Source organism: Capra hircus, chromosome 16, assembly GCF_001704415.2.
Source record: "Capra hircus breed San Clemente chromosome 16, ASM170441v1, whole genome shotgun sequence".
Taxonomy (NCBI): Eukaryota; Metazoa; Chordata; class Mammalia; order Artiodactyla; family Bovidae; genus Capra; species Capra hircus.
Genome location: NC_030823.1, coordinates 42,690,416 through 42,706,553, shown reverse-complemented (window position 1 = coordinate 42,706,553; position 16,138 = coordinate 42,690,416). Strand labels below are relative to the sequence as shown.

General features: G+C 53.4%; 1 protein-coding gene across 2 annotated transcripts in view; it reads left to right on the top strand.

Moving 5' to 3' along the window:
- Positions 1–7,876, top strand: part of H6PD (hexose-6-phosphate dehydrogenase/glucose 1-dehydrogenase) — a 40,031-nt gene extending 32,155 nt beyond the window's left edge. For both annotated transcript variants that reach the window (XM_018060388.1, XM_018060387.1), the window contains exon 5: positions 433–7,876. In XM_018060388.1, coding sequence (XP_017915877.1) covers positions 433–1,796 — 1,364 coding nt within the window. In that variant the 3' untranslated portion in view covers positions 1,797–7,876. The remainder of the gene's footprint in view (positions 1–432) is intronic.

Here is a 16,138-nt window from a genome sequence, read left to right as displayed (position 1 = left end):
TCAGCACATCCTCAGCGCTCTACAGACAGGAAGTAAGCACCTTTCCCTAGGAACACCTCTCCCCACCCCCATTCAGCATCAGTGCCACCTTGCACCCCCACCCCTGCCCCGTGAGACTTCTCGCAGAATCTCCCAATTGGAGCCCCTCAGACCAGCTCCCCTTTGGGGACAATGGCACTGAGAGGCCCCTCAAGGGCGGTGGGTGTCCGAGGTGGCCCATGAGGCTGCTTTTTGAGCACTGACTGGGAAGAGAAGATAATAGAAGAGGTGAGGTGGGGGTGAGGCTAGCATAGCAAGGCCAGAGGTTCCCAGAGGAGGAATCAGAAAAGGAGGCTGGCCAGCAGGAAGGAAAGAGGGGAAGGTGAGCCAGCCGGGAGGTCCGGGTCCTGTGCTGGAGCATCACTCCCGCTGTCCCCCTGTCACCTACCCCAGGCATCCTCGTTCACATAGACAACCTCCGCTGGGAGGGCGTCCCATTCATCCTGATGTCGGGCAAAGCCCTGGACGAGAGAGTGAGCTACGTGCGGATCTTGTTTAAGAACCAGGCATTCTGCGTCCAGAGTGAGAAGCACTGGGTCGCTGCCCAGAGCCGCTGCCTGCCCCGGCAGATCATCTTCTACATCGGCCATGGCGAGCTGGACAGCCCTGCCGTGCTGGTCAGTAGGAACCTCTTCCGGCCGGCCCTGCCCTCCGCCAGCTGGAAGGAAGTGGAGGGCCAGCCCGGCCTGCGCCTCTTCGGTCTCCCGCTCTCCGATTACTATGCCTACAGCCCCGTGCGGGAGCAGGATGCCTACTCCTTGCTCATCTCTCACATCTTCCACTGCCGGAAGGACTCCTTTGTCACCACGGAGAACCTGCTGGCCTCCTGGGTCTTCTGGACACCCTTGCTGGACAGCCTGGCCCACGAGGTCCCACGCTTCTACCCAGGAGGAGCAGAGAATGGACAGCTGTTGGACTTTGAGTTCAGTGGCAGCCACCTGTCCTTCTCCCAGCTGCTGCCGGAGCAGCTGGTGCCGGGGCCGGACTCTGCTCCGCTGCCCAGCGACTTCCAGGTCCTCACGGCCAAGTACCGAGATAGCCCGCTGATCTCGGCCTGGCCTGAGGAGCTGATTGCCAGGCTGGCGGGTGACATCGAGGCCGCCGCTGTGCGGGCCGTGCGGCGCTTTGGCGAGTTCCACCTGGCTCTCTCGGGTGGCTCGAGCCCGGTGGCCCTGTTCCAGCAGCTGGCCGCAGGGCACTACAGCTTCCCCTGGGCCCACACGCACCTGTGGCTGGTGGACGAGCGCTGCGTGCCGCTCTGGGACCCCGAGTCCAACTTCCAGGGCCTGCAGACGCACCTGCTGCAGCACGTGCGGGTCCCCCACTACAACGTCCACCCCATGCCCGTGCACCGGCGCCAGCGGCTCTGTGCCGAGGAGGACCAGGGCGCCCAGGCCTACGCCGAGGAGATCTCTGCTCTCGTGACCAACGGCAGCTTCGACCTGGTGCTGCTGGGCATGGGCACCGACGGGCACACGGCCTCCCTCTTCCCACAGTCGCCCGCTGGCCTGGACGGCGAGCAGCTGGTGGTGCTGACCACGAGCCCCTCCAGCCCGCACCGGCGCATGAGCCTCAGCCTGCCCCTCATCAACCGTGCCCGGAAGGTGGCCGTGCTGGTCATGGGCCGGATGAAGCGTGAGATCGCCATGCTGGTCAGCCGCGTGGGCCACGAGCCCAAGAAGTGGCCCATCTCGGGCGTCCTGCCAGACTCTGGCCAGCTGGTGTGGTACATGGACTACGATGCATTTCTGGGGTGATGGAATCTTGGCCCTTTGCTCACCCCCGTGCTTTCCTTCATTCACCCTTTTCATTACCCTCTCAGTCCTGCCCCCTGCCCATGCGTGCCCTCCTCTCTGGAATCTGACATCTCAGGGTCAGGCCCCCAGCAGGGAAGGATAAGACCCGGTCCCAACACTGCAACAGTCCCTGTCTAGTGATGGCAGGTCCCCATGGAACAAGGAAGAGATGGCAGCTCTGCTCTCGAAAATCTACAGATCCAAGTCAGGAGCAACGTCCACTTTAAGAAAAGACCTGCAGCAGTTATATGTGGGCATCCACCAGCACAAACAGGACAGTCTGAAAGCCAGAGCAGGAGTGCATTCGGGGGGTGGTTAACCAAAAGGTACCTGTGGGCCAGGAGCCTTGGACTGCCTCCAGCAGAAAAGCAGAGTGTGGATGCTGGAGCCCAGGTGCCCACCTGGAGCCACGAGCGCCTGCTAGGACCTGCCGCCTCCTCCTCCGTCCTTTTTTTCCCCAGCCTCCAGCTCAGCCTGCTGTCCTGTCCCCTCCAGGGCCACCTCCGCTTGCTCTGCGTCTCAGGTCCCGCCTTCCTAGACCTCCACCAGGGAGGTCTTCCCACCCCCTCTGCTTTGCTGTCCCTCAGATACCCTAGCAACAAACGCTAGGATGTGGAAATGGATCCAAGAATCTTGTGACTGTGCTGTGGAGCTCCTTTTCTCAGTAGGTGGACTTCAGCAACGGCAGGAGGCGCCGGTTCCCCAGCTGCATCAGGGAGGACCCCTGCCCCAGGCACGTGCCGCTGTCTCCAGCCTCGGCCCTGCTGGAGCCTGTCTTTTGTGGGGGGCGGGTGCCGATAGCGTGAACCTGCCACCACAGCCAGACAGCTCTGCGTGAAACACTGAAACACACTGGACAGAGTTGGTCAGACCATTCCTGGGATCCACACTGAAGAGGGTCCTTTTGTCTAAGGGGACTTCCAGTGAGTGTTTCCTCTCTCAGCGTCCCCTCTTGTTTTTCCTGAAAAAATCCAGTTAAATCTTTCTCTTATGGTAACATCTAGGGGGAGTGAGATGTGACATCAGGGCACCCAGACCATCCAGGCGCTCCGACCCTCACCCAGCTGGAGCCAGGCCTCCCTGGCGGAGCGGCTGCAGCCCACGTCAGCAGTGGCAGTCCACCGCTGTCCCAGGGCCTTCGCTGGTTGTCAGTGCCGAGAAAGGGCGACTGCTGCCCACCCTTTCACACTACCTCATGGAGGCAGTGGCCTCTTATGTGCCAGCCCCTTCTGCCACTGCTCACTTCACCACTAACACAATGCTGAAGACTTGGGGGAGGCAGTCCCGGTCGAACTTCTCATTTAGAGTAAACAGGTGCTCCCAAGAAGCCCTGGGCCAATAACAGCTGTTTCTCTGAAACCCCCAAGTGGTGGGGGGCATCTACAAAATTCTTTTATAAAAAAGTGAAAATTCTCAAAACACTTAATTTCAGCTTTCCACACAGCCCAAGTTACATCAGTGAAGGATAAAGCGGGGTTTTCTGTGGAACAGCTTCCCCATCTTATAGGCACAGTTTGTATCAGATCAGGCAGATACAAAGTGTCAAGGTCACACCAAGGGCTTTCCTGGGCAAGAAGGAGCATCATGAAATGTGTCTTTCAACTTTTGATTGTTTGCACTTTCTTCAAGGCTGTTTACACTTCTTCAAGAATTTACAATAATTCTTGCTTTGGAGATGGGTGCCTGTGAGGTGGGTGCTGGCGGGGGGCTCTGCACATAAAGGCTCCCATTAACATTTGGCTTCCCCCAGCCTCCAGAGACCCCATCCAGACAGGACATCAATATTAATGCCCGGAAGACTCACCTTGGCCGATCAGAGCACAGTGCCCAGATGGGAAAGTTTCCTGCCTTTCTGAAAATCAGCGTTTTTAGCTTTGAGGCTTCTAATGGGAGTGGACTGCGGGAATGGACACGTGACTGCAGGTGTCACGTCTGGCCACATGGGGGCGCCCTCAGACCATCCCTGCTGTCTGGACCACAGAGACGCTCATCTCTCCCCGCCCCCAGGCTCCTGAGCCTCCCTGGATCCCTAGCACTGAGGACCTCCCCCTCCCCAATCTGTTCCTTAGGAACTTCTTCTGTGAGAAAGAAAGGGACCTGCACATGCCCAAGTGTCGCTGCAGGATAAGGGGCCAGCAAATTTCTGATGGCACCGTTTCTGAGTGACAGCGAGTTACCGCAGGCCTGAGCTGGGCATGTCCTGTTCTGAGAGGAGCACCTTGCCTCAAAACGCACCTTCATCTTTGGAGAGCGTGTGTAGAGGCCAGGCGGGGCAGGAAGTGCCAGGGTTTCCTTCCCAGAATCAAGTGCTCTGGGGTTTTTGTTGTTGTTTTTTAATTGGGGTGCAGTTGCTTTATGGTGTTAGTTTCTGCCGTACAACAGAATGAGTCAGCTCTTTGTACATACATCCCCTGCCTCCTGCGCTGCTTCCCTGGTGGCTCACTGGTGAAGAGTCCACCTGCCAGTATGGGAGATGTGGGTTCAGTCCCTGGGTCGGGAAGATTTGGAGAAGGAAATGGCAGCCCACTGCAGTATTCTTGCCTGGAGAATCCCATGGACAGGGAGCCTGGCAGGCTACGGTCCAAGGGGTTGCAGAGAGCATGCACACGTGCACCTCCCTCTTAAACCTCCCTTGAAGCTCCCCACCCCCCATCCCACCCCTCCAGGAAGCACTGTCTTAAACTCACACCAGCGTAGTCCACTGGGAGCCCTTGTCATAGTCCTGCTTCCTCCCACTCCCCTTCCCCTTTTCTCTCTCCTATCCTGTGCTGGTGGTTTTCAGACTTTCTGGGTCATGATCCACAGCAAGAAACACACTTTACATCATGAGTCAGCGCTCGCACTCATGTATGAGTCTGCATCTCAAGCCAAAGTTCCATAAATGAGAATTCTGGATACCTTCTTTAAAAAAAAAAAATGCTGCTTATAATTCACTAAATCAAGCTGATCCATAGTTTAAAACGTGTTGCTCTAATCTGACTTTACGCTGTTGGGTAAACCGAGGTCCCAAGGGTTGGAAAGGAGCACAGGCACCCAGCTCACACAGGGATGCTCATGAGCACTCTGGAACTGGTACCCAGGCTTCCTGTTCCTGCAGCTTCATGCATCAGGCTGGTCTCCACTGATGCTGCTACAGCCTCTGTGGTGGGATGCTCACCGCTCCCATCACAAGGGAGGGGAGGGGTGGGTGATGGAAGACACATCAATCGGAGCCCCAGGGCTTCTGGAAGCGGTGATGATGTGTCCTATACAGGGTGGCAGGCTGAGTACTAAACATTTTCTGCTGTATGGTCTTGTTTTGTCTTTACAACAACCCCGTGAGAAGGTGGAGGGATCCTAATTGACCGATGATTTTGAAGTTGAAACTGGAGTTGTCTAACGACAGCAGGCCAGTTCTAAATCCGACGTGGACCGCAGGGTTGTAGACATGTGCTCCCAGCCATCCTGCGGTACCACCTACTTCCCAGGGAGCCCAGTGCAGCTCCCAGAGTTTCCCAGACAGAGCCCAGGCAGCTGGAGCGGCTCTGCAGGCCTGTGAAAGGAGACCGGCCCCTCCTCTTGGAGGCCGGCTCACATCCTCTTCTCTGAAGCAGGTTTATTACCAATTGCTGCAGGGAGAGATTTAGGGACTTTCCCAGCTGCTATAAGCTAGATTCTGATGTTGCTCCGGGAGCAAAGTTTCCTGCCAACTGCAAGTTAGGACAGTCCTGTCCTCCTGCCCCACTTCTTGTTCTTCTGCCGACAGTGCTTTCTTCCCAGTCCCGGGCCTTCCGGGGACCAGCACAACCCGGGCTCTGCCAGCAGGCGGTATTTCAGAACACTCCCTTGGGGGCTCTTGTTCCAGAGCTCACGGGTCCCGGTCTCTTCCCCGTTTGTGTAGAGAACCAGACAGTGTGGCTGAGAAAGGGAGGGAGACGCTTCCGCAGAAACTTAAGGGGCGGTTTCCTACACGTTAGTTTTCAGAAACAGACTTTTTTTTTTCCTCGACAAAAATACACACAGTCTTACAGAAGCAACCTCTGCATCAGCTTTACCAGCTCTATTTTTATCTTAAGCAGACGGGGACCCACGGACCTCAGTCCACGCCGGGCAGTGTGTCTGTGTCCGAGAATGAACAGGTCACAGGAAAGGCCAGTGGTGACAGAAGGGTGAGGGGGCCGTGGTGGCAGGTCCCCAAGCTTGGTGCCTGCCCACCCCGCAAAAGACAAACTCCAGTGGGGCTGAGGCCTTGAGAGGCGGCTGTGTCCTGCGGTGGCTGCCTGCATGGCCCAGAAGGGGCCATCCGCTCCCCCCTTATCGATTCGCTGAACTGAAGAGCATCCCTCTCCCAGCCCTCCACCTCCCCTCTGGGAACCTCCCACTTCCCCTCGAGGCTGCAGCTGTGCAGGTGGTAGTTGAGATTCCCACGAGGAATAGGGTGAGTCCTCCAACCTCATCCCTGTTTGGCAGCTGGTCTGTGCCCAGGGACAGCATCGGGGGGGATCCGCAGTGAGGTCAGCTCTCAAGGAGGCCCTGAGTGTTTTGACTGAGGTCATGGATTTGTTCTTCCAAGAAACCCGCCTGCCCCGCCACTGCGCCCCACTGACAGGCCAACATTGGGCCGGGCATCAGCCTACCAGTCCAGGGTCCATCTTCCATTGCTCACTTGGAGGTTGGAGCTGGGCACCAGCGTGTCCTCTGTGGTCCTTTGCTGCACACTGTGTTGCCTCCACGTGAGATGAAAATCCCGCTTCGCGCTCTTCCTGCTCTAGAGGCCTTCCCAGTGCCAGGCATCTTCACCAGAGGAAGCCACTGGGGACCACACCAGCCTGTGTTCTTGGAAGATGTGCATCTTCCAGAGCATCCCGGGACCCCTCTCCAGAGGTTCAGGCTTCTGGCCTCTGGCTATCAGCACTCCAGGTGGGGCCGGAGTGAGGAACTCTTAAGGATTCCTCAGCTCATTGCAAAGCAAGGTGCACACTCACGAACACTGTCAGCACAGGAGAAAAGTAGCCTGAGACTAGAGGAGGCGCTTCTGGTCTCACAGCAAGCTGGGGGAGTTGGGGGGAATGAGCCCTTTGATGAACTGTCCTCTCCAGCCAACTTTCAGAAGCCCATCTCTTATAAAGCAGACGCCAGTGCTGTATCTGCATGGGACACGTAGATGGGGAGGGGCGGAGATCTCAATTAAGTATGCTGCTTTTATTCGTGGTGGTTCTTTATCCTTGATGGTCTTTCCCTTGCTGTCAGGTGTTCTAAAGGAAATCTCTGCATCTTTTCTGTCCCTCTGGCATGGGAAGGGATAGATACATTTCCATTCACTAAAAGTCGCATGGAATATGGTTGAGCGACTGGCAGCTTTAGAAACAGAAGTGCAAACAGAACTACATATATTCATCAGTTTGGGTCCTTGGCTGTACCCCACAGTCGTCTAGACAGGTTGGTTATAAATGGTGCGGGGTACTCGAGTATGAGAGGAAAGGACCCTGGAGAAGCTGGTAATCCAGGCTGAATGCGCATCTCTGAGGCATGACCTGTACAGTCTGCCCCACCCCTCCTTGGTTTGGAAGGACAGGTAAGAGCAGACATCAAGGGGCCTCTGCCGGCTCCGAGAGCCACCGCTTCCTGAGCCGGAGTGAAGGTTTCCAGCCTTCCTGGTGCTGTGCTTAGCAGCTATTGCCAGAAAGAGCCCTGGATGGGGGGTGTGGGCTCTGAAATCATGGTGTGTTGCAATCTGGGTTGTGTCCATGCATTCTGTCCCGTGCGGGGAAACAGAAATCCAAACAGGATTTCTGTCGGGAGGGAAGAGAGACAGGCAAGCTGTTACCTCGGAGAGACTGTCTGTTCCCCCGGGTGGTGGAAGACCGATGACCCGGCCAATGGCATGAACATGCTACACCTTTCTGCAGAAAGAGCAACTGCTCCTGGCTTGTACGAAACACTGGACACTTTTAATGATGCCTCTGACAGTGAGACATATTCAGATCAGAGTTTTTTAAATGCCTTTTTTGTATGTCAAATGTACCATCTATTTTTTAAACAATAAAATTGTTTCCCCCAAATCCCTGCTCTTTATTTTTCTTGGGAGACCGAGTGTGATGGGCTGTGTGTATGCTCTGAGAGGTTGTGACGAGGCAGACCCAGTTACCCCACACCTATCACAGGTGGATCTGAGCAACCAGCCGGTCCCCACTTGCTTGAGGGTCCCTTGGGCTCCTGGGAGAGACAGTGGGGGGCAAGACGACTGGGTTTCGTAAGTTCACAAGCAGCCTGAGGGATGTCGTCTCCCCATCAGTCTACCTGGCGGATCATTCATGCAGCAGGCCTCGCCTGGAGGGCATTCACTGTGATGTCTGAGGTGGGTGTCAGTTGGGGCACCTTTGGAAGCATCGGTATTTTGGTAAAATAACGCATACTCATAAGTGAATTCATACATCGGCAAAAGGCACACAAATGAATGTTAAATCACTGCAGTCCAGTCCCCTCCACTGCAGAAATGTTAGCAGAGCAATATTAGCAGAGGTGACCAAAACTCACGTCCTCACTGAGCCTTTGCTCATGTTCTTGATCCTTCCATCTGCCCTTTATTTGGGAGGTCCACTGTCCACCCCTCTTCAAATTCCTCTTTCTCCTCCACGTCCTCTTCACTAGCAGATTACTCAGTGGCCTTCCAGTCACTTCTAGCCCCACATTCTGTTAGAAGTGGTCTCCGAGGTCACCTCTGATCCACTGGACACAGCCACACCTCAAGGTGGCCGCCACGCACCGCTAAGAGTCCACACTTCCACAGTAGGGGCCAACAGCCCAGACAGGAGACCTCATTTCACTGACGGTCAAGAGGTGACTGTCATCAAGACCTGTCGGCTACCACCAAATCCGCGGCCCAGGACAGAGTCTGCCGGTCCTGAGAGCAAAGCGCTGGCCGGGGTCGGGGCACCTGGCTTTCACTGCTGACTCCTTGTCTTCCTTGATTCTCTTTGCGATTGTCACTACCAGGGGGGGGCCCCCAAAGCTGAGGTCTGTCCCCATTCTCACTTCCAATCAAGAGGGGAGGCAGTTTGGAAAAACTGAATTTTCTTATTTGGATTTTCATTTATGTATAAAAAAGACACCATTAAGGGACTTCCAGTTGGTCCAGGAGTTAAGACTCCTTCCTTGCTTCCCACTGCAAGGAGCACAAGTCCCATCCCTGGTCAGAGAACTAAGGTCCTACCTGTTGCACAGCATGGCCAAAAAAGTTAAAAAAATTAAAAACAAAGTTGTCTGCAGTGCCTGCCACCCCACCTAGTAGTTTTTTCATGTTCAGCAACCTCCCTCCCTCAGGAGATTCTCAATCTCTGTGTCACATGGTTTTGTAGCCTTTATTTTTTATGTTTATTTGTGAGCCTTCTCCACACATCCCCGTGGTCTTCATACTTGGTTTCCACACAAGTGTGAAATCCACTGACAGGAAGCATCCTGGAAGCATATCCCCTCCTCTGCTGTTGAACATTTAAGTTATTTCTAGCATTCATCAGATGGCGCTAGTGGTAAAAAACCCACCTGCCAATGCAGGAGAGGTAAGAGACATGGGTTTGATCCTTGGGTCAGGAAGATCCCCTGGAGGAGGAAGTGGCAACACACTCCAGTATTCTTGCCTGGAGAATTCCATAGACTGAGAAACCTGGTGGGCTGCAGTAAAGTTTAAAATGACCCGGTGCTTGTGAACCGCTTTGTAATCAAGAAATAAACCCTGATGTGACAATAATTATAACCACAATAATAAGCAATGGCCTAGGAAGGAAAGGTCTTCATAGAACCATTCAACTTCAGCTTCTTCAGCGTAACTGATTGGGGCATAGACTTGGATTACTGTAATATTGAATGGTTTGCCTTGGAAACGAACAGAGATCATTCTGTCGTTTTTGAGATTGCATCCAAGTACTGCATTTCGGACTCTTTTGTTGACCATGATGGCTACTCCATTTCTTCTGAGGGATTCCTGCCTGCAGTAGTAGATACAACGGTCATCTGAGTTAAATTCACCCATTCCAGTCCATTTTAGTTCACTGATTCCTAGAATGTCGACGTTCACTCTTGCCATCTCTTGTTTGACCACTTCCAGTTGGCCTTGATTCATGGACCTGACATTCCAGGTTCCTATGCAATATTGCTCTTTACAGCATCGGACCTTGCTTCTATCACCAGTCACATCCACAGCGGGGTATTGTTTTTGCTTTGGCTCCATCCCTTCATTCTTTCTGGAGTTATTTCTCCACTGATCTCGAGTAGCATATTGGGCACCTACTGACCTGGGGAGTTCCTCTTTCAGTATCCTATCATTTTGCCTTTTCATACTGTTCATGGGGTTTTCAAGGCAAGAATACTGAAGTGGTTTGCCATTCCCTTTTCCAGTGGACCACATTCTGTCAGACCTCTCCACCATGACCCGCCTGTCTTGGGTTGCCCCGTGGGCATGGCTTAGTTTCATTGAGTTAGACAAGGCTGTGGTCCTAGTGTGATTAGATTGACTAGTTTTCTGTGAGTATGGTTTCAGTGTGTCTTCCCTCTGATGTCCTCTTGCAACACCTACCATCTTACTTGGGTTTCTCTTACCTTGGGTGTGGGATATCTCTTCACAGCTGCTCTAGCAAAGCACAGCCACTGTTCCTTACCTTGGATGAAGGGTATCTCCTCACCGCTGCCCTTCCTGACCTTCAACGTGGGATAGCTCCTCTAGGCCCTCCTGCACCCGCGCAGCCACCGCTCCTTGGACGTGGGATTACTTTGCCGATTAAGGTCTGTCTAGTCAAGGCTATGGTTTTTCCTTTGGTCATGTATGGATGTGAGAGTTGGACTGTGAAGAAGGCTGAGCGCCGAAGAATTGATGCTTTTGAACTGTGGTGTTGTAGAAGACTCTTGAGAGTCCCTTGGACTGCAAGGAGATCCAACCAGTCCATTCTGAAGGAGATCAGCCCTGGGATTTCTTTGGAAGGAGTGATGCTAAAGCTGAAACTCCAGTACTTTGGCCACCTCATGTGAAGAGTTGACTCATTGGAAAAGACTCTGATGCTGGGAGGGATTGGGGGCAGGAGGAGAAGGGGACAACAGAGGATGAGATGGCTGGATGGCATCACCGACTCGATGGACATGAGTCTGAGTGAAGTCTGGGAGTTGGTGATGGGCAGGGAGGCCTGGCGTGCTGCGATTCATGGGGTCACAAAGAGTCGGACACAACTGAGCGACTGAACTGAACTGAGGAAGGAAAGGAGATGTTAAAGGAAGCTGGAAGCCTCTAGGGCAGAAGAGAGAGGAGGGAACCACGGGGTCAGTATGATCACAGGCTGTATCCCCAGCACAACCCTGAAAGAGAAGTGAGAAGAGGCCAGGGTGATGGACCCAGTGGCTAAGATTCCCAATTCAGGAGGCCTGGGTTTGATCCATGGTCAGGGAACTAGATCCCACGTTTCTCAACTAAAAGATCCTGCCTACTGCGACTAAGGCCTGGCACAGACCAATTAAAAAAAAAAGGAGTTCTTGAGTCCGGATTCCACACTTTGGGTTTCCAAGCCCCCTGATTCCCAGGCTGCAGGCTACTTTTTTCCTGAATGGTGGCCATCACTTGCTATTTTAACCCAGACTCCTTCTGTTGCAAGTGACAGAAACCCAACTCAAAGTAGATCTGAAAGAAGGACTTCCTGGCTCCACTCTTCGGAAGGGCAAGGGTGGGGCAGATTCAGTGGGACTGAAGTCAGGGAAGTCAGCCAATGTCACCAGTAAGCTGCTAGGCTCCTCCTTCATTGGGGCGGTCAGATTTAGCAAATAGATCCACAGGACACCCAGTGAAGTTTGTGTTTTGGGTAAAGAACAAATAACCATTTTATTTTTAAAAATGTTTTTAATTGCTAGTTGACTGTTAAAGATTTTTTTTTTTAAAATATTTATTTGGCTGCATTGAGTCTTAGTTGTGACATGCAGAATCTAGTTCCTTGACCAGGAATCAAACCCAGGCCTCTTGCATTGGAGTGCAAAGTTGGGCCCCTGGACCACCAGGGAGGCCCCCAAGTGGCATTTTAGTAGCAGTATGTCCCAGGAAACATTTGGGATGGACTTAGACTAAGACATTATTTGTTGTTCACTTGAAATGCAGGTGGCTCAGTGGTAAAGAATCCACCTGCCAATGCAGGAGATGTGGGTGTGATCCTTGGGTCGGGAAGATCCCCTGGAGAAGGAAATGGGAATCCATTCGTGTATTCTTGTGGGAAATCCATGGACAGAGGAGCCTGGCAGACCACAGTCCATGGGGTCCCAAAGAGTCAGACATGACTTAGCAACTAAACACACATGCACACAGGAAACGCAAATTTCCCAGGGTGTCCTGTGTTTCATCTGGCGACTCTACTGTGTATGGTGGCCTCATTCCTGCCTCGATACATACCTTTCCTGTGAGGGATCGTGGCTGCCAACAGCTCACAGCATCTCAATGACCTGGGATGCCCAGGGGAGAGAGAACCTAGGGCTCATGGCTCTGCCTGGGACACCCTAAGGGAGGACTTTATTGGGTCCAGCAAGGGTCACTGTGGTGTCAGCACCAGGAGGTGCCTGGAGGGCCCACTCACATCCCTCCCCCTCATCGGAGCACCCCGTAGATTCCTGGATATGAACAGTTGAAGTTTTCTCGATGTTTGTCAAGTGCTGTGCAATCAATATAGCCTCAAGAACTACACGCCCCTTTTTGATAATTTGTGTGTGTGTGTGTGTGTGTGTGTGTGTGGTTGCACTGGTCTTTGTGGCTGCGTAAGAGCTGTTCTTTAGTTACAGCAAGCGAGGGCTACTCTCTAGCAGCTCACAGGCTTCTCATTCCAGTGGCTTCTTTTGTTGCAGAGCACAGGCCGTAGAGCATGCGGGGTCGGTAGTTACGTCTCACGGGCTTAGTTGCTTTGTGGCACGTGGGGTATTCCTGGATCAGGGATCGAACCTGTGTCCCCTGCTTGGGCAGGCAGATTCTTAACCCTGGTTGTGATGGTGGTGGTTGTTTAGTCACTAAGTCGTGTTCAACTCTTTTGCAACCCCATGGACTATAGCCTGTGGGATTTCCCAGGCCAGAATACTGGAGTGGGCTGCCATTTCCTTCTCCAGGGTATCTTCCTGACCCTGGGATCAAACCTGTATCTCTTGCATTCGTAGGCAGATTCTTGACTGCTGAGCCACTGAGGAAGCCCCCTTAACCACTGACCATCAAATCCTGTGCTCCCCTGTCTAATCAAATTCCTGTCCCAAAGCCCCTCCTCATGGGAATTCAGGTAGCCCCCAGCTCTGGACTGATACCTGCATGAGGTTGGGTGGGGGGGCAGATGTCTATCCCTGGGGTGTTGCGATCAGCACAAAGATCTTTCCCAAAAGGAGAAGTAGCTGCACCCAGACCCATGTGGACCTACCACTCGAGCTGAAAGCACTTTGGAGAGCTTCAAACTTTTCACCTGGTGCTTCCCAGGCCTTAGAAATCAGGGCCGTCTAGTGAACAGAAATAACCACTTTAGCAGTTGTTATTCTGTGTTCTGGAGAGGGAACATCCACCCAAAAGTTTTTCTAATCATCAAGCTATTTCAGAAGCAAGTCATCCCCCAAGAAACCCAAGCCGAGGGTTGTGTTTACAACCAGTTTTGCAGGCCATCCGCTCCGCCGCCCACCTGCGTTCGGGAGCAAAGTTAGAAGGTGAGGCGAGAGGGCGTGTCCGCGGGTGTCCCCTCGCTCCTGAAAATAACCCTGACCAGAGTGCTGTACTTGCCCCCCACCCCCCCACCACAGCAAATGCTAAAATTACTCCTAGTGCCTCAAAAATTCCAGGGCCACCACAGCCTCCCCAGTCTTAGCCGTGGTTTGATTCCTTGCAAATATTATGACTTCATGGGCTGCCATGGAAGGTTTTCACAAAATCCTAAAAGGCGGGGTAGACACCAGAGACAGCAGAGGTGCAGTTGCCCAGCTCTTGAATTTTATTTTTTATTATTAAAAGACATATTTATTGTTTTAAATTGAAGACAATCTCTGATAATGTATGAGTTGTAACTGCTCTTAGGTAGGTGCTACAGAAAGAAAATATCCTGCATTAGAGCAGAGCTTATGGTCTCTCTTTAACTTTCTTTACTATTTCTAAGCAGTTTTCGTTATCCAAAGAGAACATGCACGAGTTCTTAATCAGTCATTTGTTGAGCACCTACTATGTGCAGCGCTGTGCTACGTGAAGTGGACAAAAGTCAAGGAAGACCTGATCCTGGTTCCTATATGTGACAGTCAGGTTAGAGAGAGGAGACACATGCAATCAGCTTATAGATTCAGGCCAGCTCTTGAATCTGAGCTGCCGTCCAAGCTGGTCGAACTGAACAGATGAGCTGTGAGTGGCTGCAGGTGCCATACGCTAGCCACCTTCGGCGGGACGGTCCCTGCGCTGGACCTCAGGCGACCCGGAGGCCATGTGGGGCCCAGGGCCCACTGCAGCCTCCCCTCTGAGGGTCGTGTCTACATGGTCACACGTGTCACAGGCTCTGCCCTGGGATGGCCTGGTGACTCACAGATAGGCTCCATTTTTCCTAAAAAGGGACTCTTGTAGCCTGTCTCTTCTCTCCTCCACAGTCTCTAGTCCTCCTTGCCCCCTTCCTCTCCAGCCCCCCAGAATCCACCCAGCAGCTCCCCACAGGGATGCCCCTCTGCCTGCTTCACATGCATTCCAGGCTGGGACCTGGGGCCTCGTTCACTGCCCAGGAGGTGGCTGAACACAGCCCAGCATGCGTGGGCACCAGGCTTTACAACATCCTCTTTCATCTGTTTCAACATTTAGTTTTCAGTGTTGAGCCCTGGAGAGAGGAGGCCCATGGCAGGCCCTGGCCTGAGGCCTGGGGTGCTGAGCAGGCTTAACACTATGGGGTTCACCCTCCCTCTCCCTTTCTTCCCCCCACCCCCCACCATGAGGAGGCCAGGCCCCCTCCCCCACCCCAGAGAGGTCCAGGGAGAGGAGGTGATACACGAAGGGTCTTCTGTTGCCCACCTCTGCATCCTGCCCTACCCCCACCCTGGTCTGGGCCCCAGGAGGTTGCATGGACTGCATCTTATGCTCCCTAGGCCCCCCGGCTCCAGTTGGATCCATCTGTGGAACAGGAGCGGCAGAGAAATTTATTACTCCAGCTATGAAGGGTCCCCTGGGCTGGCCGTGTCCTTAAAGGAAGGTCACAGCGCTTGTGCGGCCAGATTCCCCAAGTATCTCTCCCCCTTGAGGTTCTAGCGCTTGTTCCCTGGCACCAGCCCTTCAGGCCTAGGGATGGAGTCAGCCCTCCTCCCGGTCCGAAAGCAGTATTGCCCCCCTCATAGACCCAGGCGTCTGTAAAGAGCCCCCTTTGCAGCTCTCCTCAAATTAGTCTTAATTTTGTGAGCTTGGACTGGGCTGGTGCCTGGACTGATACACTTTCCCTGGAATTTTCTACCTGGAGCTGATGGAAAAGAGTGTTTTTCCTGTGACTCAGAGCTGTTTGTGTGTTTGCCTGGGGAGCAGGCAGCCAGGCCTCCTGTCCCAGAGAAAGAAGCCACTTAGACAAGAGGCACAGAGTTCCAACCATCCTCGTCACCCCCAGGCTTGCTCCACCCGTGTCTTCCCAGTGTTGTGAACCAATCCATCCCACCTCTTTTTCCAACTTAAGATAATATGGATTGGATTTTTGTCAGCTGCTGCATTGTATAGTGGACAGATTATTCTAATGCTACATTGGAAGTCTGATGAGAGGCATGATGAAGGCCTTGGCAAAGCCAGGAGGGCTTCCTGGAGGAGGAGGTGCTGAATTGAGTCCTGAGGGTTAGTACAAGTGCAGGTGAAGCAACCTGAATTGGGTTTGGGGGGCCACACAGCGTCCTGAGCTGCTGAGGGTGATAGTCCAAGTTACCATTGGGGGCGGCAGAGGCGACAGAGGCCAGACCTTTGGGCCTTGAAGGCCAGCCAAGGAATGTGGACATGACCCCAGGTCGATCTCAGCTTTTCAGATTTCTCGAAAACGTCACTACACAGAGTGAACCACAGGAGAACTTGAACCTCCTAGGACAAAATCTGTGCTCCAGAAGTTGAAGGAAAATATTTTTATGCTAAAACGAATCTGGAGCAGAAAGTAAAATTCCATCCCTTCCCAATATAAAGCACGAGACTCCAGAGATATCTCATGGTGGTCAGGATGGTGTGGGAGGAAACCTGGAGCATCAGTTCCTGGGATAGTGGGGTCATCAAGGGGGCTGCTGACTGGAGAGGGGTCCAGCCGGGCCTGGCTGTGGTGTGAAGGCTCAGCAAGACAGGCATCACCCAGACC